Here is a 27112-nt window from a genome sequence, read left to right on the forward strand (position 1 = left end):
GATTTGTCTTTTGTTTTTATTTCCTTTGCGACCCCATCTGCGTAATGAAACTTTATTCGCTTTTCACAGTCCACCTCAAATGCCACCTCTTTTAAACCTTTCGGCATAATTCTATACATCCTTCAGGACAAATATCTATTATGGCATTTCAGTCAATCATTTGCGTATGACTCTCATTCCCTTTACAAGACTGTAAGCTTCCTCAGGATAGGGTCATCTCTTCAACATATGCTGCTGGAACAACTGGACACATCCACGTACAAAAATTTTAAAAAATGAATGTAGACACTAACTTTACACCTTTCATAATAAAGAATTAGAAATGGATCATAGACCCGAATGTAAAATTCAAAACTATAAAACTCCTAGAAGATAACAGAGAAGAAAAATCCAGATAACCTTGGGTGTGGAGATGAATGTTCAGATACAACAACAAAGCACCATCCATAGAAAAAAATACTGATAAGTTGGATTTCATTAAAATTAAAAACTCTGCTCTATGAAAGACACATTTAAGAGAACAAAAAACGAAGCCACAGACTGGGAGTAAATACCTGCAAATCATACATCTGATATAAAACTCTTATCTAATAATAGGAATACTTTTACTCCTACTTGTAGTTCTTAGGTTTCCCCATAAGAATTTTTGTAGCACTTACAAAAATTTATAATTTTACACTTATTTGTATGGATAATTTAGTTAATATTTGAATCCTTTGCTACAATGTAAGCTCATAGACGAACAAGACTATGTGTCTTTAGTTCCCTGTTGCATCCCAGGAAAAAGCAGAACATTTAGAACATAGTAGGACATCAATAAACGTTTGCTGAATAAATGAATGAATGCCTACCCCCGTGATTTCCGGCACAGGACTGCCATACAGTTGGTCTCCATATTTGCTGAACTTAACAAGTATCATTTTATTTATCCCCCTATTTCCAAAGAGACTCATATAATATATTATTTTTAAGAAAATAGAAAAAGAAATCCAACTATCCACTTGATTGAAGTGAAGAGCCCTGAATTTTTTATCTGTTTTTTTATGGGTCCATTTGGCAGCTAAAGACTGTTCCTAGAAAATGACAAGGGGTGGATGGTTAAGAGCCAGAGGATCAATACTTGGCTGGCTGGAGCTACTCCTCCATTCTTGTGAATTCATCCTCCATGATGTTTTGGGTATTAATTTCCAAAAACGTAGCAAAGATTTTGATACTGCGATGATTAAAAACCTCAAATGGCTTTCCATTTTCTACAGTACGACTTAAAAATTTCCTGGCGTGGAATTCATGGACCTTCACAATCTTGCCTCAAACAACCTTTCCAGCATCATTGGCCATTATCTCTGTGCAGAACATTTCCTGATATGTCAAGTATTTTCAAAACTCTGTAATTTGCTCATTCTGTTTTCTCTGCCTGGAATTATTCCCTCGATGTCTGGCAAAAATTCTACTTATCATGCAAAATCAGGCTCAAGTATCACCCTCTCTGTGAAGCCACTGCAGGATTTTCCAGAGATTATACCACTAAATACAGCTGCTTTTACATTTCATTAGGTATATGCATGTTCATTGTTCCTGCCAGACAGGGAGAAATCGTGAGAAAAAGCAACTGTCATTCATCTTTCTATGCTTGGCATCAAGGATACAAAGGTGGAAAGTATAATTGGTAGCTTAAATTGCAATACCGAACCCTGCCCAACCAGCGAGTGTGCGAAGGACGGTGTCTGTCAGAGTGAGCAATCCTATGTCCTTCTCTTTTAGTTCACATCCCACCATTTCTGGCAAATCTTTTAAAGATAAAATGCAGCTCAGGTGCCAAAACCTGTCTGACTTACCATTCTTCTCACCATGGTACACTTTTAACATCCACAGAATTCAATTCTGTAATTCTGTTTTAATGGAAAATATTAAATCTAGCCTTTTATATGTATACAAGTCTAGGGGAGGCTGTCAGACTATTTGATGGGAAAAAGGGGAAAAGAGTGTGTATGGAGGCAGGAGACAGGATGCTGTGTTCCCTGGACTCAGGAAGCCAATGAAGTATTCTAATCAAAGGGTAGAGCGTGAAAACCAGAGAGTGGAGGGACATATTCCAGTAAAGAAACAAATCATTTTACTGTACTCGAAAAATAAACATTATTGCTAAGTAAAGATACCCAAGAACAGTTAAAATTCTAGTAGTGAATACTTTATAATTTAAGGTCATATATTTTAAGGACACATTATATGATTAATATGGCATTTTAAATTAGTAGAGAAGGAAAAACAAAAAATTGTGCTAGAACAGCTAATTAAAAATCTAGGAATTGTGGACCTTATCTAAAAACAAATTCCAGGTTGATTAAAAAACTTATAGATTTAAAAATGTAATCATAAGTGTTCTAGGAGAAGATGAAAAAATTTGTGTAATAACAAAGTAGGGTAGAATATGTAAGCATAATAAGATAAAAAAGAGAATGAATAAAATAAAATTGATTTGACATAATAATCTTAATGTAAGTATAATAAAAACAGAAGTTAAAAGAAAATGGGAAAAATTTATAATATATATGATGGGCAAAGGGTTAATATGTTTAATATACAAAGAGCTCCTGAAACTCAATGAAAAGAACATTTGTATTGAACATAAAGATTTTAGGCTTGTCTATTTTGATCTAGGTAGATGAATATTTTTCACGGGAAAAAACCCTTCACTTCTTCTATTATCATTTCCTAAAAAACATAATTATCACTAAAAAATATTGAAAGCTAGATCGACAACACCCAAATTGCTAGATCATATAATTTCTGTGGCCTCTTTCAATCCTGGAATTTAAAAATTTGTCAATGTAAAGAGTTTGATAAATTTATGTACTGAAATGTATATTACCTAGGGTATGTCTGAATGCTTCCTCTGAAGAGAAATTATGGAGTCATTTTCTATGACTTTGAAAAACTAGCTTTTACTACTTATATTTAATTTACCAGGGTAATTGTGAAGATGGCTTGCCTCTGTTCTGGAGCATGGTTCCCTCGTTAGGATTTCTCTTAATTAAAGGATAGAGGGGCTGAGGGATGTAGGGCTTGACTGAACAGGTAGCAATGATGGCCATAAAGTTAGGGAGGATTAGGGGCCATCTGATAAATTATTAGACACTGAACTAAATTCCAAGACAGTTATAAGGAAAACCAACTTATTTCCGAAGTTATTTCCTTTCTTTTTACATCATGGTATTAATAACACCAAAGTTATAGGTAACAGCAGGTGCTGTAGAATCAGAATGTTCTGACCAAACAACAAAATATTTTTTGAGGATAAATAACATGGAAAATTTCATGTAATATGCTTAAATGGGTGTATGCAAATACCTAATATATAATAGCTATCATTATTCTAATTAAGTGGTTCCACCATTCATTAGACATGTGGCCTTGGGCAAATAACTCAGTTTCCTCAGATATAAAATAGAAAGGATAATAGCCCATTTCATAAGGCTGTTGTGAAATTAAATTATATAATACATGTAAAGTTATTATTCACTTAGTGCCTATGTTTGCTAATTTTAACTATTATTTTTATTACTCCCGTGGTCTTGTGTTCGATCCTCATTTACTTTATTTAAAACTTACTTTTTATTTAAAATTTACTTGTTGTTTATATTTAATTATATTCGAAATTTATATTTACTTTATATTTATTTACTTGTCCTCTCTCTGTGTTCCATAGATGACCCCTCTACCCTGAACGAACTTGAACTGTAAATACATGACACTGGACTCAGCATCAAAGGAGCAAAGGGAAGAAGAATTTGAGCCCGGGCCTTGCTAATTCATGAACATCATTGTTTTCGAAGGATTTCATTGTGTTTATTATTAAATCCCACATACACCCTGATGGTAGTATCTCAGCACGAATTACGCATTGTATCAGACAGTGGGAGATGAGGTGAACAAATTCTTTTTCTCCTCTCTATTCTCACTGCAGCGTTCATGGCTGATTTTATGGGCAACAGAGCTTAAGCCTTGTTAGGTGCTAGAGGAATGTGGTGACAAGGCACATGGTTGCCTAGCACATTTTGGTCCTAGCAAATTTCCCTCCCATCTCTTGCTGGTTCAGAGTTGAGGTCAGTTTAACTGGAGAGGCCTGCTGGCCACTGGACTTGCCTATTTGTATTTCTCCACACCTGTATTTCTGCATCACCAATAACTGCCAGACGAGGTCATTGGTAAAGGGCTGCTCTGGAAAGCACGGTTAGTGTTGCGGTCACTTAGTGGGGCCTTAAACATTATCAAGAAAATGAGGAAAATTAAAAAAAAAAAACAGTTATAGCTGTCATGACAAAGTCGCACAACTGAATGATTCATATTTCTACTCTTTCAAGTGGTATGATTAGTTGCATCAATAATATTGTTGTTCAGCTTTAAACTTAGCTGAACATTTAAAAAGCTATACAATTAATATAGAAGATCGCGGGGCATCAGAGCAAAGAGAGTGAAATACAATGCAGTCCAATTTCCTTTAATTTTAAAAATTGTGAAAAGTGAGGTCAGCAAGTTTGTGATGTGTCCAACCTTGTGGCAAAACCCAGCAAACCAGGTGGTTAATATGACATTTCCATCTTTGTCCTGATTTGTTGGACTTCTCCCCCACCTCACACACACACACACACACACACACACACACACACACACACACACACACTAGGGAGAGCCTTAAACTGCATGTTTCCATATCTACTAATGCATTCATTCATTCAACAATATTTAAATTTCTGGAGCATCTAATGTGTTTTGGGCACTGTCAGGAGCTCAGATAAAGCAACAAAGACAACAGATAAGGTCCCTGCTCAGATGGAGCACACAACCTGATGGCAGAGTTAACAACATATAAACTAAAAGTTAAGATAACTTCAGCCAGGACTGATACATCTGGGCACATCCATTTTTGAAGAAGAATATGTTAAAATCAAGGTGGTAAACCTAGCTACTGCTGCAAATATGACTCGATTAATTGGCAGTCAATCTGTCCACATGGATTTTGAAAATACACAGAACATGCAGAGTTAATTCAGGTGTATAAAACTGGTTTGTAAAAGCTTTTTCTATGAGTTAAACACTTTAAAAGTAAAAGCTATTAAAGCTGTAATGAATAAATAAGAAAACTAAAGTGTATTTCATGAATGAAAATCAAAAAAGGATCAGCAATTGTGGAAATATTTTACATCTTCTTACAAGTCTCTTTTAATGTTACCTAAGCACCTAAATTAACAGTAGCTGGACATAGTAGGTACTCAATAAATATGTGTAGAATAAATGAATGATTATTGGCAAAGAAAGATGTCTAGTCCAATCTTCATCATAATATGGTATCTATGTTTGTCTGAAACAAACTGAATTCGCTGGAGTTTATTGGGGTCTGTAACAGTTTTGAATGATTTTTCTTGGTGTAAATTGTTATTTCTAAAAATGAATATGTACATTTTCACGAGAACATCTAAATGTTTCTACGATTTTATACATTAGTGAATATCTAATTGATCATGACTGATTATTGTTCTGGTTAACTTTCATGTTTCTAGTATCAAATACTGGAAACTTTACAGAATTGTAAAGCAAAACATTTTTTATGGTTTAATAAATACACATTTATAAGAAGTGAAAGCTACAGATTTTGGGAGGGCATTTTCTTTAGAATATTCTAATATCGGTATGATTTTAATAAATATCTAAGTGTGCAATTCGATCCCATCAATATCGATTGAGCCCCTGCTGTGGGCAAGGCTGGCAGTAAGTGTTGAAGGATTATTGCACGTGAAATACGGTCCTGACCCTGCATTAATGAGTTTTAATCTAATGGGAGATACAAACACAAACATTTAATACAACACCAGGCACACGGCAAGTGTTAAAACTGAAGTAAAAATTAAATGCTACGGAAGTAACGAGGAGGAAAGAATTACATTCTGTTGAACTGGGAATGCTTTTCAGTAGTTCAGCATTTTATCTTGGTCTTTAAGTAAGAGTAGGATTTCATAACCCGAGGAAGAGTTTTTACGAGTGGGGTGCTCTCTGGTGGGTGGCCGAACTTGAAAAGGCCTGTGTAAAGTGACAACTGCAAGGCACGTGCCCCGGGACAGTGATGATGAGCCTCAGCCAGAAGCCAGAGCGCATGAGGCTGGAGGCTGGGGAAACTAGGTCAGGGAAGAAATGGAGATGTCTTCAAATGCATTTAAATTACAGACTTCCAGAAAGCAAAGCACGATCTGGAAGGCCCGGAACTCCTCCAGCATTTCTCATCTCACTGACTGGCACACCATCCAATTAGTTAGTTGCACACTCCAGAAATCTCCACCTCCCTCACCTCCTATATGCACTCTGTCACCAAATTATGCTGTTTTCATCCCTTAACATTTCTTAAATCCCCTTTTCTCTCCATCTGCACTGAGGAGATGATGGCGCCATTGATTGAGACAGAGCTGACTGAGGTTAGGAATACAGAAAAGACAGAAAAAAAAATCAGACGTCGTGAAAGCTACAGAACATGTGTAAGAACAGTATAAGAAGTTTGCCTGGAACTCCTGACTTGATATTTGGGTAAAAAAGGGGATTTCTTAAAACTGAACAATATTCTGATCTCTTTCTAAATCCTAAATAGAGTATTTAATAAAATCTTAAACATCTAATTCTGAGGTAAAAACACTACTACTCTCACCCTGATCTTTAAGCCCCCATCATTTCTGACTTGAGTTATTCCAAATAGTGAAAATGACCTTTTTAAATCAGATATGTCACTGTCCGGTCAGTCCCCTCCAATGGCCCCATGTCATTCAGAAAAAGACCCCATGTTTTCCGGCCCCACCCCTCACTGTTTCAGACCTTCTCCTCCAGCGCTGTTCCCCTGCTCACTCCCGGGGGTGCCTCTGTGCGTGGAGCACTCTGTGCGTGGAGCGCTCCTGCCTCAGCTGCTCCCCCGACTCCTCTCTCAGCCTGGGGAGTCTAAAACACCTCCCTCCATTGTGAGGTCTGACCGATCCCTCTTTTCAACATTGCAATTCTACGTCACTCCCCATCCCAGGACTCCCAATCCAATTTACCTTGCCTTAGTTTTTCTTTAGCTTCATTACCATCTCATATACTGCATCACATACTAATTTATTACATTTATTGTCTGAGTTTTCCCACTGGTGTGTAAGCACCATAAATAAGAAAAGAGTTTTTCTTTGTTTGTTTGTTTGTTTTAATTAAATCTTTTGACTGATATATCCCATACTCCTAGATCAGATTCTCACAGATGGTAGGTGCTCAAGATATATTTCTTGGGTAAAGGGATGAGTATTTTGCTTTTACTAAATGTTCATCTACTGTGGGACCAAAATTTTTTTCCTGACTTTTAACTCTGGTTATTAACAATTGAAATACATATACATGTTTCAAGATAATTTTATACTTCTAACATTTGCCTTTTGCCTTTATTTTATAGAACTGGTTTCCATTCTTGTTACTTTATTCAATATTAAATTTCTGTAAGACTTGTAGAAAGCAAAGTCAGAATCTTTCTACAAGATTTTTGATCTCTTGTGAAAAGTACAGCTTGTTAGCCAGATCATATTTTTCATTTACTCTGTAATACTGGAGAGACATAGTTTCAGACTATAAATGTTTTCTTTCTGTGTTGTCAAAGGTCACAGATACCCTCAGGGATGGTTATTACGGCTTCACTTGTACTGCAGTTCTACACACTGAAAAAAGAAACAACTATTGCTGTTCGATGTTAAAGTTTTTATCTTTACTATTCAGTTGTACTATTTTAATGCAACAGCTTTATTTGCTTTTACTTTGGTTAAATATCCTCTGGTAAATATCAAGCTCTATCTTCTAAGGGGATTCAGGAGCCACTGGGGTAGTCTTGCAATCCTCTGTTAAATAGAAATTTAATCAATGGTTTTATTTTGGTTTCCTTATCCATCTTTAAATTCTAGTAACAAAGTCACAACTGGTAGCGCCAATGGGAGCATAGGCTCTCACGGATGTGGCCTAGAAATGTAGTCTGTATTTATTTGCAGCTTGTCCCCTTTGGCCAAGTGGTATCTGAAACGATGGTGGGGAAGGAAGCCAGATCGGCAGAACAACTTTGGCAGTGACTGCAGGGACAGATGCCATAGTCACCCAGCCCCCACTACAGTTTTAATTGCTGTCTTCATTCACAGAGCCCTTCCTCTCTTGCATATAATTCCTTAGAGACACGCTTTAATCTGGACTGTAAAAAAACAAGTTCATAAAACTTGTAACAATGCTGAAAGGAAGGGTAAGGTTGAAAAAGTGATATAGCTGACCTCTGAACAATGTGGGGGTTGGGGTGCCAACCAACCACCCCATAGTCAAAAACATCCATCTAACTTTTGACTCCCCCAGACTTAACTACTAACAGCCTACTGTTGACCAGAAGCCTTATTGATAACATAAACAGTCGATTAACACTTATTTCATATGCTATATATATTATACGCTGTATTCTTACAACAAAGTAAGCCAGGAAAAAGAAAATGTTATTAAGAAGATCAAAAGGGAAATGCATTTATAGTACTGTATGTATTTATTGGAAAAAAAAACATGTATAATGGACCCACGTAGTTCCAACCCATGTTGTTCAAGGGTCAACTGTACATGGAAGTGGATAAAACTCTGCACCTATGTTAGCATCTTCCTTAATTGACTCTAGATCTCTATGCTAGTAGCCCCACTGCTATTTTCTCCATGTGTGTACTAAAGCTTTTGAAATAAATAAACAGAAAGGGATTTTGGATAAACTTAGCATGTTCCTACTCAATATATTCTGTACCATTATAATTTTGTTATTGCCACATTTAAAAATCACTTCTTGATTTTTCTGTTCTCTAGTGCCTTTGCCCCTTCATTACCATGACCAAGATGCCATGCTCTGGGGTAGGGATTGGCAAATGTCTTTGGAAAGGGCCAGATAAGTATTTTCAGTTTTGGAGGTCGTGTGACCCGCGTCACAACTACTTGACCTTATCTTTATGGTGTGGAAGCAACTATAGATAAACGAAGAGGCCAAATTTAGCTTGTAAGCCATAGCTAGCTGACCCTCTGATAGGCAAGAAATCTAGGGGAAGGAGAAGGTGCTGGAGGGGAGGGGATGTGGACTATCAACCACAGGTGCTTCATCGGGTACAGCACTTTTTAAAAAATAAGTGTATTAAAGATTAATGTGTGCATTATGACTAGGAGAGTGAAATTCTCTTTAAAAATTAAACCATGAAATGCTAAGTACTACATTAAGAACTTACCAGCTAGTTGTGGAATAGGTTAGATATCTCATTTCATCTGACCAATATGTTGGGGGAAGAGATATAGAAATGAACTTTTAAACTATTAAATCTCTTCCTCAATCTCTTTACACTTTTATTTTAGAAAAATATTAAACACTCTCTGACCTCTAATTTTCAGTGGTTTTTAACATTATAGGCCTCTCTGACCATCCTGGATGTTTTCAGTAAAGTGATTCAGAATATTAAATGATTGAATTAAACATTAAAAGGGGCTTGTTAGATTTTCCATTAATGCTCTAGCTACTTGTTCATATACAAATAGAATATCTCTAGAAATATACAGAAGAAACTGCATATATTGGTTGCCTTTGGGGAGAGAAATAGGTGAGAAGGAAACTATTTCTTACTGACTATTTTTGTACTATTTCAATATGCATGGTTACCTCTCCAAGAAACAGAATAAATGTTATTCTCTAGCATAGATTTTGATTTGTAACTAAGAAGCATCAAGAAGTAAAGGAACAAAAAGAATAAACTAATCAACAACGGACTCACAAATATGGTGGACAATTTGGTGACGGACAGAGCGGAGAGGGGTTGGGAGGCTGGGAGAATGGGGTGAAGTGTTAAAGGCAAATTAGTAGTTGATGGTTGGGCACAGGGAGCATGGAAAAGGGAATGCAGTTAGCATTAATATGATGGCTAAGTGGAGGGCCAGGGGAGGGAGGGAGCAGTTGGGAGGATTGTTTTATGAACATTATAAATGTCTAACCAATGTACTAAATCGATTTATTTAAAAAAAAGAAGTATATGATCTTTTGTTTATGACTTGGACAATAGGCACAATCTCACCTATTAACAAGATTGATTTTATTATGGCTATTAGCAAATTTTAAGCAACATATACCATCTGGTAATCCCTTTTAAGTGGTTCTGCGCAGGGTGGAAGTGTGCCTGTGGGCTCTTTAAAAGGAATCAGTTATCTAGAGACTGAAGAAAAATGTTTCCACTGGGAAATCTTGTCTGATTCTGCTGTGAATGTGACTTCTCTGTTCTGTTATTTCAGATGGACTGACCTGGTTTTAGCTGTTGAAATAAAATTGACATCTGTGTTTGCAAGAAAATTGATGGCTATTCTCCATCTGCCTTTGTTCTCCCTACTCTTGGCTTAGAGACAAATAAGAGAAGGCACAGTTTCTGTAAGCAGAGTTTTGTTTCAGAGAGGGAGCAGCAGAGCTCCTTCAATAGGAAGAGCTGTGTTACCAGGGCCCCTGTAAGTATCTGTAGGACAAGCATCATTACAGAAAATGTATCTGGTTAAGAGCAAACATGGCTGGGGAGTTTCGTGGAGTTCGCCTATTCAAGAATGACAGCATGAAAGGTCACTGGAGAGTGTGCGTAATTATCTTTACCACGTTTTCTTTATTCCAAGTATTGAAATAATATCCATTTCTTTTTTGTTTAAAATATTGAAAAATACCAAAAAATCGCTAAGAAAAAAATCACCTCTAACTTTATCACCAAGGGATAACCACTACTGACATTTTGTTGCTTCCTGTATTCTTTGTGCATATTTTTTAAACAAGTCAGTAGAATTTCACCTTGTGTCACCTTATTCTTGTAACCTCCTCTTTGGTTACATGCATTAACCGTCTCTCTGTGAACAAAGGCCAATTCTTCTATCTTATGCCAGTTTTCTCCAGAACTCACTGCCGTAAGGATGACCTCTCACCGACTTCATCAACCTCTCCTGTGATACTCAGATGGGCTCCAGTATCTCCCACCTTTAACCATCTCTGTGATCCTCCATACCTTCACTACTGCCTCATTTCTCCTCCTCTTACAGTTGAGCTTCTTGAAAGAGTAGTTCATATTCCCTCTCCTTCTTCACCTCACCTCTCTCCTTAACCACTCCTTAACCAACTGGGGCTTCCTCTGTCCCACCCTACTGAGATGGCTCTTGTCAAGGCCATTGACAAACCTTCTGTGTCCGAATTCTGCATTACTGTATTTTTCCTAAATTTTCAGCACTATTTAGATGAGAAGTCTTGTCTGTCCTTCTTAAAATAGTTTGTTTCGTGTGGTTTGCAACAGACCACATTCCCCTGGTCTTCCTCTGTAGAGGGCCATAGTCCCTCAAGTTCCTGTTCTGACGCCTCTTTGTCTGCTGGGCTCCTAAATGCTGGTACCCTCCAGAGCTCTGCCCTAGACCCCTTTCACTTCTCTTTCTAAGCACACAATCTGTGACTTCGTCAGAGCCATGGCATTAAACACCGCTATGAGCAAATGACTTATAAAAACTATCACATTCCACTGCCTACTTGATAACTCTACTTTCACATTTGATTGGCATATCAAATTTAACACTGCCCCCAAAGAATTCAAGACTTCTGTCTACTTTATTTGAATAAATACAGGGAAAATTACACTATCATTCATGGACAAGGAACAACACACACATTTTAGGCTGAGCTGCCAGGTAATATTTTATAATATTTTTTATATATATGCATACACACACATATATACACGTATATATAATTTAATTAATATATATTTATAATTTGTATTTATTTAATATGTATTCATATATATATTTATATTTAATATATGTATTAAATATATGTATATGTAATTTTAATATGTATATATGTAATTTTACTTAAAATTTAATTTAATTATATGTGTATTTACATAATTATATACATACATACATACACATATAAATATATGTGTAATTTTTTGAGGGAAAGTTGTGGTACAGTTCCCCTATATAATAATCAGCTATAAAATAATAGTATTCTATTTTAGTTTCAATTCCCAAGACTAGAATAGCCATAGGTATTTATTTCCTTTTCTTTTCTACTTTTTGAAAAAAAAAAGGCGTTTTGACTTTAGATCTCTTCATTTAAAAATAAAAACCCAGCTGTATTTATATCAATGAACACAAATCTAACTTCAAAGTGAATCATAATCTTCCAAAACTAAAAATTCTGTTAAATACAGCACTTTTTTTTTTTTTTTTTTTGCAGAGATTACAAAACTAAATGGGGACGCAAACAAGATTAGGACAGCTGAGCAGACAGAGATAAAGCTCTATGTGCCTGGCAGTAAGGAATGAGGGGAATGTCATTTTGAATTCTACTCAAAGACTAAAATATTCTGTTCTAAATCTTGACTACTACCTTAAAAAATATTTCTCTCCCCTTCCCAGCAAAATGATGGATAAAAAGTTTAGCTTATGACTCGGGCCTTTGGCACGATGGCAAAATGTATTTAGGAAACTAAAAATCCGAAAACGCTCAGGGAGGGGGGTGCTCTGCTGTCCATCACCTGTGCGTCGCCTGCATCTCCTGCATTTCCTGTATCTTGCTTTGCTGCAAACACAGTTTCATCCACCTTTAGTGTCCTGTCTCCTCTGAGGCACTGCAGAATTCAACAGTAAATGTGATTCTGTGCAAATGTGTCTATTTTTTTGGCAACAATACCAAATATGGATGCAGTCAAATTCTAAGCCATTGCTAAGTTGGAAGAAAAGAAACAAATTGGCCATATTGCGTTATTTCTTACAACCTTTATAATGTAGGTTAAGGCTCTTGAGAATCCTTTAGGTTATTTTTTCTCTCTAGAGTAAACATTTTTTAAAGAATAATGTCTTTAAGAGAAAGGCCAAAAGATGAACATGCAGAATTTTTCAGGAAATTGTGTGTGTGTTTTTTAGAAAATGTGTTATATTTTGCTCTATTTAAGTACATATACTTGTTGGATTCATAGTATTTTATCCCATGAAATCAAATGTGATCATTTTTGGGAACGTCTTTAAATAAAATAATTATAAAATTACAAGAAAAAGGAGAAATATTTTTAGAACAAGTAAAAATTTAAGTCTGTTTAATATAGCTAAAAATGGTAATGCTATCTTTGTTAGTTCAAATTAAGGATCACAGAGTAAAGTAATTGTTCTCTTCCCTTAAAACTCACTAAACAACAAAAAGAATGGAAAGTAGAGAAAAGTCTCTTTCTTTCATGAAAGACAGATATAGCTGTAGCCTCAAGCCACTATTAAGCATAACTGTCAAATGCTGTGAAAACTGTGTTAAAATGAGAAAAAAAAGCTGAGAACCTGCACATGACTCCTCAGACCTCAATCGGTACTGAAAGAGACTTTTCTAAAAGAAAGTGCACAGCCCTGAGAGGTTTTGCAATGAACTTTGCTTGGAGCCATGAGTTCCAGGAGCGTGGGTAGGGCAAGGGGGAAGCAGGAAAGGATCCTGGCCAACGTGCAGGAGAGCAAGAGGCAGGGAGCCGAAGAAGACCATGGGACAGTTACGCATCACCTACTTGTGCAGCAGAGAGATGGCCAGTGGCCAGGGGGAGGCAGGTCAAAGGGAAGAGGGGAGGCAGTGGCAGTGGCTACATAATGATACAGAAAGACTATCATTAGGGGTTTTTGCTGTGAGCCACAGAGAATCAATGTGAATGGAGCTACCTGGGTTGGTACCACCAATGGCCCTGTACACTGACTTCTTAAAGTCTTAAAAGTCTTAAAACTGAAGAGAGCTGTGTCAAGGCGATGAAAATACACATTGGTGGAGGGTGTTCAAGGGAACCAACCTAATCCAAGCTAAATACTTAAATCATACTTTACTATTCCCATTTATTTTTCGCTAGAACACAGTTATTCCCACTTCCACCTGAGAAAAGATTTATCACCATATAGATTTTTTAACAAACAAAAAAAAAAAAGAAAGAAAGAAAAAAGAAAAAAGAAAGAAGAAAAAAGGAAAAAAAAAAGAAAAAGTTAAGGATTATAAGCAAAAGGCAGATGGAGAATATACAGCACAGGAAAAAATCATGGCAAAATTTCAGACAAAACGTTCTTCATCCCTCGAATACATTTCTTATACGATCCCTCATGAAAGGAGAGAAATCCTCAAGAGAAACTATGAAGCTTTAATGAAGAGTTAAGAAGGTAAAAGACAAACAGATAAAAACACAGTTAGTTGAATTCAGAAAAGAAATGGAGGATTATCGTGACAGAAAAGCAACGAGATGCAGAATAAACATGAGCGCATTCAAAGGTGGGGCAAGGTGCTCGGTTTTAGCATACAAAAAGATTGAGAAAACGAAGATCCAGTTGGCTCCCATGAGCCAGTGCGAGCCTGCTCCAGCACATTGTAGGGAAACAAAACTGTTATGGAAAGATTGACGCTAAGACACAGCTTGGCGAAATTACTGAAAACCTTTTGGGCGTCCTGCAGAAAAAGCCAGTCATGGACAAAGGGACGGATCTCATCGCCCTGGTTCTCTCAACAGAAAGATACACAGCCAAAGAGATAGTGGAGCAATGTTTGTAACATTCTAAGAAAAAGAGATGCTAGCTTAAGTATATTTCACCTAGTGAAACTGAGCTTCAAGCACAAGTAGGAAAGATTTCAGGTTTGAGAGTTTCTGGAATAACTACAAAATGACACAATTTAGCTGCCCAAGAGAAAAACTGCAGAACTCAGAAAAAGAGAGAGTGCAGTTAAAAAGAAAGAAAGAAAGAAAAGACATGGTGAGCAGTGAATCAATTTAAATACAGAACAAAGGTTATGCAACCCTAAATATTATGGTTTGAGACAGACTGCAAATATTAAACCTTGACAATATAAAAGAATAGATAATATAACAACGCAAGGAAGTGAACACAGGAGATGGGGGGAAGAGGAACTGCTGACTTCATCCTTCAGAGCAAGGAGATGGCAGATATTGTCTAGAATGGAATTGAAATGAATCGAATCTTTTAAACTTTAGGAAAAGCCAAAGAAAGATAAACATTTATCTTAAGATAAACATTTATCTTAACTCCAACAATTTCTTCATTTTGTCTTTAGTTTTTCTTCTATAAATTTAAGTAAAATGGCCATTTAAAATGGCATTAACTGTAGTCCCTCCCTTAGTCACATTCGATTTCCGTAGCTGCTGTTACCAGCAGTCAACCGCAGTCTGAAAATATTAAATGGGGAATTCCAGAAATAAGCCATTTGAAAAGCTTTAGATTGTACACCATTCTGAGTACATGAAAACCTGTCCTGTCCCCGCTAGACGTGAATGATCCCTTTTCCCAGCGAGTCCACACTGTGTCTGCTGCCCGCCCATCAGTCATTTAGCAGCTCTCTCAGTTATCAGATCATCTGTCATGGTATCAGGGCGCTTGTGTTCAAGTTACCCTTCTTTTACTTAGTAATGTAACATTCATATAGCTTTTTTAAATAGTATATTGTTACAATTGTTCTATTTTATTATCGTTGTTGTTAATCTCTTACTATTTATCATAGGTATGTAGGTATAGGTATAGGGTTCAGTACTATCCACGGTTTCAGGCATCCACTGTGGGGGGTCTTGGAACATATCCCCTGTAGTTACGGCGGGGAGGGGGGTGGATGATTGGATATAGTTTTGCAAAATGTAACCACTGAGGAAAACTAAGTGGAGGGTACATAGGGTTTCTCTATATTATTTCTTAGAAATACATATAAAATTTTAATGACATCAATTAATTTTTCAATTAAAGTAGTATATAAAAAACAAATCAATATTTGTAAAATCTTTCTCTTTTTCTTTCATATATATATATATAGAGAGAGAGAGAGACAGGCAGACAGTCAGAGAGACAGAGAGAGAGATTGTGCTCATCAAATGTTTATGCTGGTTTTTTCCCCCTTGAGGCAGTGGTTTTTGTGATCTTCTAAAGCATCTTTATATGTGTATATATTGATGTGTGTGTATTGATTGGATTCCTTAAATAACAAGTAAGGGTCGCGTCTACAAATAAACTAATATTCGTTATTCCTTCAAAAGAATTAAGAAGCAGAGATGATCGAAGCATGTTTCAAAGTTCAATCTGCTGCTGCCTGAGAAAATGCATGGACTGACACCTGCAAAGACAGAGCTAGAGTTGAAGCATATAAATAACTATAAGAGCTCAATTGGTAAAACTACAGTGATAATGAGAGTGTGAGCCCCACACAAGGGGGCTTCAAAGGGAAAATAATACAACATTCTCTTGTAAGGGCCAGCATTGCTATCTAAGTTGTAGAACTATGTGTTTTGGTTATAAGGTCATGACCAACTCCGTTCGTTCCATAACTTCCACTAGCAAAACACCTCTATAACATATGATTTACCATGATTTAACATATGGTATCAGTCGGATTATCCTGCTGTATGGACAACTAAAGTTTAAGAAACAGCACGGAGATGACTTTGAGAGACCTGCCAGACTAGTTCTGCTGTAGCTCACTGCACCTCGATGGTGTCATCCTGCAAGACCATGTCCCACACCATGCAACTTCACTGGATGGCTTTATGAACCAACAAGATGTTAATGTAAATTTTATCATTTTTCTCCTAAGTCCTCTTTTTGCTTCCACCACTAAGCCAGCAGGAGAACTATATAAAAAGAGAAACTATTAAAATAAAAGTTTTCTTTAGAAAAAAAACATTTTAAACCCTTCTCTCAAGAAAAATGTTTCATATTAATTGCTTCTCCAGTTATTTTCAGTGAAGTGATAAACAGCTAAATGTGCTATTAACTGTGTCTGTTGAATATATTCATCCAGATAAGGACTTTCTGTTCCAGATCTCAACTCAAACTCTTTGATTCAAGATAATACATATTTATTGAGCACTTACTATGAGCAAAGAACTGGACTCAGCATGGGAGATAGAAAGATGATTAATATTCATAAAATATAGATGCATACGACTCTCCATAAAGTGATGGTGATAACTAACCCCGTGCTAGGTACTGAGCTTCATGCTTTTTAGGTTATTTCATTTATCCTCACAACTTTATGGGGTAGGTATTCTTAGAGTTCCCAATTCATAAACAAGATTTAACTGGGTCTAAGAGAAGTTCAGTTACTTGCCCATTGTCACAAAACTAGTCCATGGCAGGACTAGTATGTGGAAGGTTGAGGATTTGATTCGAGGTCTGTCTGCCATTGAAGCACGGACAAAATTCTGTATAAGCATAGAGGAAAGAAAATGCAAACATACTTAGGGCTTTGGGAAAGGCTTCTCAAAGGTTCTGACATTTGGAGATATGGCTCTGAAGTTTATTTTTAAGGAGAGAATGAAGAGGGGAGATTACAAGGATGATATTTGGCTACTAATAACCAATCCTTAAACTCAAAGCAGAGATGAGGCATCTTTGCAAAATGAAGAGATCATGATGTTGATGATCAACTCATATTAAACAGTCGATAAAATTTAGTTTCTAAATGATTATATCCCAAATACTTCAAGGATGCTGTAAACTAGACCACCACTTAAAACTAGCTGTTTCCACACTTATTATCTTAAAGTAAAAAGTTCTTTGGGGAAACTGAGCTAAGATTTCTTGACCCTTGAATATATTACTCATGAATGCAAGCCCCAATCACAAATGAACTGGTTAAAAGTTAAGTTTAAATGCCCATTTTGAGTAAATCATACAAAGCAGCCCAAAAAAGTCCAATAGAAACTCTTCATATCAGTAGTTTTGTGAATGGTAACTTCTACTACTAGTGAGAAACACAGAACACACTGGTCTGAAAATTATGGCGTTTGAGTTATGGCCCAGGGCTGGCCATTAACTGATTTTAAAATTGTCAGGATTCAGACTCTCTGGCTTTAGTTTTCTGATCTCTAAAATCAAGAACCAGAAGAAAAATTCCATTTTAACAATAACAGTCTATGATCGTATGACTATTCATTGTGGGGAAAAAGAACACAGCATGATACAGACTAGAACTGAACTAGGTATTAGGACAAAAGGGTTCTGGCTCCCATAAAATGACAAGCCTCCCAACAAGCCTTTTTTATCCTTGGTCTCAGTTTCCTCTAGTTACTTGAGTCAACATAGATGGCAGATTGTATGACCACGATAACCCTTTACTCTGTTTGTTTTGTCTTGTTTTGTTTTGAAGCTTCGATGAAACTCCTAGGGATTATTTACAGCTTCTTCGTACATTTAAGTGACTGCCTCTTCCTGTTTATTTGAGTCTCTTTATTTATTGCTACCTGGGAGCACACTCATTAATGGTCTCCCAGAGGGTGCTTAATTCAATTGTCTATTCCTTATAAAATTTCTCCCAGATAAGAGACCACGTTTGAAAGCTATTTAACTCTTATTTGGGAGCTTTTCCAGAAGGGGAAGCCGTGAAGAAAGGCATAAGGTGATATTTCAAGTAGAGAAAGATAAATGATAATTTCTCAATGCCCTGGGCTTGCAGTGGGCCCTTACTATATTCCTCCAACTTCATCTGTCTCTTTCTGAGTTCTCTAATTTGGACAGACAATGCCACCAACTCAGGGCTTGATGAGACCTTTTCTCCTAGTTTTCATATGAACAATTCCTTTACCTTTTGTTTTGGCCAAGATAAGACTGGAATTTTCCACAATAAAATTTACTTAAAATATGGATACACACAAACTCCAAACAATAAAAACGTCTACACAAAAACATAAAAATAGATATACGTATCAATAGATTCCTTATCTCAAAATATCTAAACACTAGCCATGAACTGCCTTGATAACTAAACATGATGGGGATCAACTTCTCCCAGCAATTTCAAAATACCACATTAAAAAAATACTAGCTTAAAGTTAGAAATATTGGGAATAAGCAAAATGCATCTAAAATTATTTCTATAGCGAGTCTTGGTATAACATTTACCTTCTTAACAACCCATGAAAGGATAGTAGACAGTAAGATACAGGTGTCAGGCAAATTCAGGGCTGTCATGAACACAGGTCAAACCCCTCAGCCTGGCTTTCAATGCTCTCTGTGGTCTGGTCTTCCATATCTCTTCAATCTTATTTTTGAATTATTTCCTTAAAATTTTGATTAAATGCTTTTCTGTAAGCATACCTCCTTATTTTCATGATTTTCCACACTTTCCAGAAATAATGTTGGCTCTATTTTCACATGAGTAAGTCCCATTTATCCTCTGCAGTGCTGGTTTAAAGGCCACCTCCCAGCTAAGCCCACATGTCTCGCACCTGTTAGCAGAAATATTCTCTGCTTCTTCTGAAGTCTCCCAGGACATTGTTTGTATTCCTTTCAGGGGACTCGAACTTCTTACTTTGCGTAACGGTTATTTACATGCTTGCCTTACCCCTTGTACTAATGAGTAAGCCCCAAGAGTGCAGACTCTATAGCTGCTTCACTTGTCAGACCCTTGGGTAGCACCTCATTCTGAGCTTTATAGAATGGCCTCAATAAATACCGAGACAACAGGAATGTTATCTCTATGATTTCTGTGATAACAAGGATTATATCTCAATTGGTACTGGGTCGAGTGAGAGTGTAAGAAATGTAGTCTTGCTATGGACTAAAAAGAGAAAGTAAGAGAGAAGATCATGTCAAGATAGCCTAGATTTCTGGTTGGCATAATAGGATGAGTGGTGGTGTCATTAATAGGAAAGAGAAAAAAGAACTAATTGGGGGTGGGATGGCATAATTTCAATTTTGGACATTTTGGTTTTCAAGTGTTTTAGAGATGTCCACATGGAGACGGGAATCAAGGGTATGTTTATTATAAGAGCAGCCAGGATAACATTTTAGAAGTTCCATGTATTAAGGGGAAAAAGAAAATGTTCCAAAGGGTGAATAATTCTCACCATGACATGACACAGACATTAGAGAAAAAATTATCTTGCTCAGAAAACAGAAAATAAAATAGACTCATGCATTGTTTGGCACTGAACCTTATTATTACTCCCTATTGATTTTTCTGCTTTCTCCTTTTATTTCTTTTCTTTCTTTCCCTTCTCTTCCTCCTCCTCCTCCGCCTCCTCCTCCTCCTCCCTTCTCCTTCTTCTTCTTTTCTTTTTCTTTTTTTTGTCAAATCAAAATCCTATTCAAGTGAATTTCCATTACATAAAGTCCTACACCTAAATAAAGAATTGGCAGCTTGAACCTGGTACTTTTAGCACTGAAGGGTTGGACAGTTTTTCAGTTTGTCTTTCATTTGTTAATCTTTTGAGATATTGTTATCCTGGTTTGAAAACCATATATACTGGGACAAGTGGGATGATTACAACAGCACCACAAATACAGCCAGTATTTTTAACTTAAGAAATAAGTATGTTTAAGTTACTAAACTCTTATATAGATTCCTTTTTGCTTCTGCAAAATTATATGCAGAACATAATTTATACATATAAAAGTTAATCGGCCCTAGCAAGCCAAGCATATCAAATAAATATTAAAGTTATTTTGCTTACATATAAAATAAATTTTAAAAGCTAACATGTAAATAATACAACTACCACAGAAAGAAATTCTAATTTGGAATTTGTTATTCAAGTAGAAACGAGCCAAGGTCCTCCTTTATTTACAAGGAATGCAAATCATAGCTTAAATAATACTTTTAGGTAAACGTTGGAGATATATAAAAGAATGAATTTTAGGAATCTGGATGCATATTGCACATAATGGGTAATCATTGTTTCAGCATCTCAAAATACCTTTCCTCCGTAGGGGAAGTTCTAAGATGGTTTAGAGAAAGGACCTTGCCTCCCACATAGGAACTAGAAGCGAGACAAGACCAAGTGAGGGAGGAATCAGATGATCCTGTACGGAACTTGACTGTCAAAGGAGTGATATGAAATTCAAAGTCAGTTTACCAATATTTAGGGGTGTTTGTGGCATTCAAGAAACAGTGTTGCTTCAGGAAGTGCTGCAGCAACAGGCAGCTCTTGAGGGAGGATGTTCGAGGCACCCCGCTTCCTCTGCTTCATGCCTACGCCTGGTTCTCTGCTTTCCTCTTAGTCCGCTTGGCCATCAGTGTTTTTCACTATGATGCTTTTCTTTTTACATTGGCTTGTATTGTTTTTAGTCAAGAGGTTGAAGGGTATGCTTAGATTACAAATGACTTTTATCTGTTCCCATTAAATCTGTGAGTATTTTCAAATACTGTAAAGAGGAATTAAACCTTTCTTTTAAAATATTTTATCATTCGGATTTCTCGTAGACTCGGTCCGCACTCCTACAATGTCACTTTTAACTCTGGTGAAAAATGCATTCCTGTGCTTGAGGACTCCGTCATAGAAGTGGTTGCTGCATCTTGTTTGCTCAGAATATGTTGAACAAGTTATGAGTGATTCGTTATACTCAGGTCTTAACTTAAAATAGAAAGTTTCTGTATCCATTCCACACTGCCTTCTAACATTATCCCCTCCCCATCATCAGGAAATTTAAAGTACTCAGTTTGTATTGAATTTGTAGTAGGGCAGTCTTTTAAAAAACTGAATTGTGATTAAAAAAAAAAAAAGAAGCTATCCTGCCAAGCACGTATGTCAATCCAATTCCAAAAATTAATATCGGGTACAAAAAAACTTCAGCTTTGAGTTAGTTCTATTGATTCAGCACAGTCAAATTTTAGATCAATTTTAGATCAAATAATTTTGTATGACCTTGAAGAGGAACTACTTTCGCCCAAGGTGTTGCAGTGGCACACCAGAGCCTTTTTTTTTTTTGGTCCAAACTGTGAGAACAGTTTGGAGCTAGTATAAAAATGCTGAGAGCAGTAAAATCTTCTCTTCTCCTATGACTTCAGACTAAGGGGGCTGTGGATTGAAAATTTAAGCTCCTCTCCTAACCTCTCCAAACATACAATTGTGGAAGATAAAATATTTAAAAAATGTTTTTAAGTAGAATTAAAAAGACAAAGACATTTTCTAAAACAAGATGAGCACTACGGTGGACCTAACAGATCAGATACACACTGGGTAAGAGAGCAGAAACTACAGGCTGATTCAAAGTCCGTGATAGAAATAGGCAGAAGAAATCTAGAAGGTAAAGGAACCAAAACACCCCACTCACAATGATGGCCTTGACCTAGGCTCACTGGACAGAACGGAGCTAATTGTGTGTTTGTGTGTGTGCGTGCTGGAGGAGGGTATCTCCTGCTGAGAAGAGAGAAGACTGAAAAAAATTCTGCATCTTCTCCCTTTCATAGAGCCAGGTGCCTGAAATTGGAGGATGGAGCAGAGACTTGTGGTCTACTTCATACTCGCTTAGTAACAAGATCTGTAGTATCCTCGAAATAACGATAGGTATTAAAGTTTTGGACTAAAGGGCTCCTGAAGCCACAAAGGCAAAGGCAAAAAACATCCAAAACAGGAGAAAGTAATGCAGAAAGAAAAAATAAAGTAAAACAAAAAACACCTCATTCAAGATGAAAGAGTAAACTAAAATTCTAAATCACAGAAGGAAATCAAATAATAAGGAAGAAAATGAACTCACAAACCAGGACAATTCACCTCTATTGAAATGCATAACATATCAAAAAATGACAAATAGTCTACGAAAGAGGAAAGAATTACATTCACAAAAAAGAGAAAGAAATTAGCTACCTATAAATAGCCAGATATAAAAAGTCAGATATGAATAAACAATAAATGGTTGAAAAATAAAATAGTGAGAAATGCTAGAAATGAAAAATACAGATATTGATAGAAATATCAGCATGAGAAATCAGTATATGTAGTAAATTTAGACTAGGCCTAGTGTAAGAAAGAATTAAAAAAGTGGAAAACAATTTTGAAGAAATCATCCAAACGCAGCAGAGATTGATAAATAATGGATGACAATCACAAAAGAGAAATTAGAAGACATATAAGGTAAAGCAGGACATTCTAATATTTATCTCTTAGAATTAATAAAAAGAATGAGAGAGAATAAATATTTAAAGAAATAATGACTGAAAACTTTCTATAACTGTGTAGGACAGGAGTTCTCATATTGCAAGCATAGCTGAATTCATAACTAGATAAACAATAAATTTTGTGACTCAAAAACAAAAGTATTGAGCCTAACATGACACTCAATAGGTAGCCATTTTCAATATTTTTTTATCACTAGAATTTAGAGCACCAGGCTTACAATCTAAATATTGTGTAGTTCAACAATTCTTACAATGCTTGAATGCTGGAAGGTAATTCTCCATGGGTCTCTCACATTTCTGCATGTTTCGTATTGCCTTTTGTTCCCGATTATATTTCCAAGGACATCTGTATAGCAAATAATCTTGGAATTTAAAGGTAAGTTCTCCCCCCAGGACAGGTATATGTTTTGTTTACCGTCCAGCATAATAAATATAGTGTCTGCTCCAGTGAAAAATTTGGACAGGTTTGTAAGCAGCACCTTTAATAGATTAGTTTCTCAAGCTTAGAGTTCCCAAACTGTGAAGCAAACCCATTGTATATACAACATTTACCTAAGCCATTACATATCACTCCTAGGACTTGTGAGGCAAGGGCAGCCAGCATGAAAAACGTCATGCTGCTGACTTAACTAAGTCCTTTGTCTCTGATCCACAGGTCTCCTATCTTCTGCTAGCCTTTAATGAAACTGGCAAGTCAACTTACTAGCTTGCAAGTAATGTAAAATCTCAAATCCTTGATCGTTCTTGACATTGAACACCCTGTACAATGTTGGTACATCTCAATTTCTGTTTGATGGTTGTCTGTTTGCTTTGGGAAGGATAGGATTGTAGCAGACTAAGGAATTATACTCACAGAAACATAAAAAGATGGGCATGTATGAACCCATGCCTGCTTCCTCATTATAAACTCCATGCCTGCTTCCTTCTTTTTGACACTCGATTCCACTCACAACTGTAATTTTTCTTCATTACAGGTATATTCTGTTTCTCTAGCAAGGCTGCATAGACAAGGACTATTATCTCCCAAGATCATTCACAATCGTTAGGCCATTTACACTCAGGTGAATAAAGCTTGGGCTTTGGGATCAGGATTTGAATCCCTGCTAAATCATTTACTACCCGTGCAGGCTTCCATGAGTTAATTAGCCTCTGCAGACCTTGGTTCTTCTCAGCTGTGAAAATGGGGTATCATAAAACATTTCCTGCAGGGTTGTTGTAAAATCACATAAGATAATATAAACAAAGTCCTAATATAATGTTTGGCACACACTAGGCATTAAAGAAATAAGAATTAGACTAATTAGGGGATAACTTCATAAATTAAATAAATGTCTAACCTCTTTACTGTTCAACTAAAATGAATACAAACTAATATTGCATGTCAACTGTAATAGGAAAAAAAGTTTATAACTAACACTAAAAAAAAAATTTGCATTTCACTAAAATTAAAAACTTTTTTTGCATCAAAAGATACCATTAAGAAAATGAAGACATAAGCCACATACTAGGAGAAAATATTTGTAGATCAAAAAAAAAAAAGGAATTAAATATATAAAACCACAACAAGAATTCAAATACAAATGTCTTATAAATCATGTCTGATTTTCTACTCACTTCTCTTAATTTCCTAAATATTGATATGCTCCTGATATGAAACTAATATGATTCTCAAGAACGAATTTAAATTACAAGACTACTCTTTGACTTGGCAGAATCATCTATAGGAATTTATCTTTAAAAAAATAGTAAGAGATTCATGTATGGCTCTGTTTATTACAGTGTTACTTGTTAGAGTAAAAACAATTAGTAACAACCTAAATGTCTAATAATAGGGGATTATTTAAATTAATCCTTGAATAGTTGTGCAAGAGAATGTTGTACAGCAATTTGAAAATTTGTGGTAGAAGAAATATTTAATGACATGAATATTAACTATTCAGTGAAAGAAAGTGGGCTCCAGAACATATAAAAATATTATTCCAATTTTGTTTTAAAATATATTTTCATTCATAAGATACTAGAAGGTTATAGATTAGAATGTTATACTTGATTGATTTTATGGTGTACACTTCTCTGTATCTTCTAAATTTCCTAAAATAAACATATACTTTCTCTATAACAAGCAAAAAATATAGTCAGAGATTCATTATAAAACTATACATAGCAGATTCTTTAAAATCCAAATAGGAAATGTAAAGACATTAAAAGCGATTTCTGAATATAATCCAACCAGGGAAAATGATACCAACAAATAACAGTGTCAAAAAGTCTTTTGAGTTTTATGTTGATTTTTAAATCTCAATTCTGAGGTACCTTACTTTACAGAGGAGCAGAAAATACAAAAATATACACCAATATTAACCATCTATTGAAGTTTACATTCTTTGTTCTGATAAAGATGTTTAAAAAATGCTGCTGCTAATTTTACCAACATTGGGATGCAATTCAACATGTAACATTCGCTTTTCATACAAATGTCTCTTTATATCCAAACCACAACCAGGAAACTTAAATGAGTTCCATTCTCACCTTAACAATTATTGCATTATAAAATTTTCAGAGTCTTTAGATGATCTTTGGACTCTTGGAATCAAGATATTATTTGATTACCTGGCCTTTTCTGTGCTTCCCACGCGTTGATGAATTTCAATGAGCTCCATGAGTTGTTTTTGCAACATCACATCTTTGCCTGCGATTTGAGTAATAAATTTATGCTGTAGAAGATCTGACACTGTTGGACGCTTTTCATAATCTTTAGTCAAGCACCTGCACTGGCAAAAAAAGAACATGCAATTATTAGATAAGTTAGATGAATTATGATTTGTATTCCTAAAAACTACTGTGACAGAAGAGAACAGTGCTCCTCATAATTGCTTAGCCCAGGACACATATCTCAAAAAGTGTTAAACTGCACGATGATCAAAAGAATGTTTGTGACAGTGCACACATCTGTGAGTGATTATGCAGCAGTGACACCAACTTCCTACTGAGTGCTACTTCCCCGGTCTCCCAGCGAGCATTACTGCACAGTGAAAATTAAACTCAGTCTCCAATGAAAAGTCCCCTTTATAAGTCAGTAGCTAAAGATAAATAACAATAAAGTCATTACAGTTTTAAGGCTTACCTAAAATTAAAAATAAAATTTTCAGTTTCCCTTTACTAATGCTTTTAAAGACCTCTCAATTGATCTATTTCTTTCTACGTGATCGAACTGTAACCCATTTGAGAAGGTTAATGTGCTAAAGATGTTTAAATTTCACGTCAGTAGATGTTTTTTGAGTTCAGACAGTAGATGTACTAGTGAAGGTCACACTTCTTAGGAGGTTCGACCAGAGCAGAGTCCCAGAAAAAGAGGAGGGGGGGGGGTGGGGACAGCACCCGAAACAACATCACAGGAGGAGCATTTGGACAAACTTGGGATGTTCCGTCAGCTGTGACAGCTGTCTTCAAATATGTGGAAGAGGGTTAGACAGTTTTCAGTGGTCACAAAGGACAAAAAAATCTAGGATCAACTTGTGGAATTAAGAGAGAAACAGATTTGAGGTCAGTATAAGAAAGAACTTTCCAACAGTGACGTTTACCGAGGATGGAATGGGCTGCATTGAGAAGTATGATTATTTTTATTAGGGAGTTTACTGGCTGTATGGCCACTCAGTGAACTTGTTCAAGATCTTATACTCTGGATTCGAGTTTGGGCTATATAAATTTTTAACATCCTTCTAAACCTGAGATTCTGAGGTGCTGCTGATCAGAGCTGGGCTGTCATTTGGGGATAGAGAAAAAGAAAGAAAGAAGAAGAGAGCCATGTCTTGACTTGATCAGAGCCATTGCTCATCTCTACTGTTAATCTTCCTTGGGGTGGTAATTTGGCAATTTATTTTATTGGGCTTTACAAAAAAAGATATTTTCCAGGAAGATGCACTAAGGAATAAGATGGACAATGTCTGAAAATTAAAACAAGAGATCTTGGTCCCCATTGAGTTTAATAGAATGTGTCAATCTCTGAGATCTGCAGCAATTTAGTCGCATGTGAAATTATTTTATTGTAGTAAGACTTTATCAATATCTGATGTGTACCAGGCACTTTGCTAAGACACTGGAGTTACAGTGACGATTAAGGCACATTCAGTGTCCTGGAGT

The 27112-nt window shown here is 36.1% G+C and overlaps 1 protein-coding gene across 4 annotated transcripts in view; it reads right to left on the bottom strand.

Annotated features, from left to right (window-relative positions):
- The window catches only part of MYO3A (myosin IIIA), a 186788-nt gene that overhangs the window by 103699 nt on the left and 55977 nt on the right, over positions 1 to 27112 (bottom strand). For all 4 annotated transcript variants that reach the window (XR_001594451.2, XM_016124960.2, XM_016124949.2 and 1 more), the window contains exon 9: positions 25583 to 25738. Coding sequence is in view for 3 of the 4 variants with exons in the window: in XM_016124960.2 (XP_015980446.2) it covers positions 25583 to 25738 (156 nt within the window). In the remaining variant the exon portion in view is untranslated. The remainder of the gene's footprint in view (positions 1 to 25582; positions 25739 to 27112) is intronic.

This window comes from Rousettus aegyptiacus, unplaced genomic scaffold (assembly GCF_014176215.1).
Source record: "Rousettus aegyptiacus isolate mRouAeg1 unplaced genomic scaffold, mRouAeg1.p scaffold_m13_p_10, whole genome shotgun sequence".
NCBI lineage: Eukaryota > Metazoa > Chordata > Mammalia > Chiroptera > Pteropodidae > Rousettus > Rousettus aegyptiacus.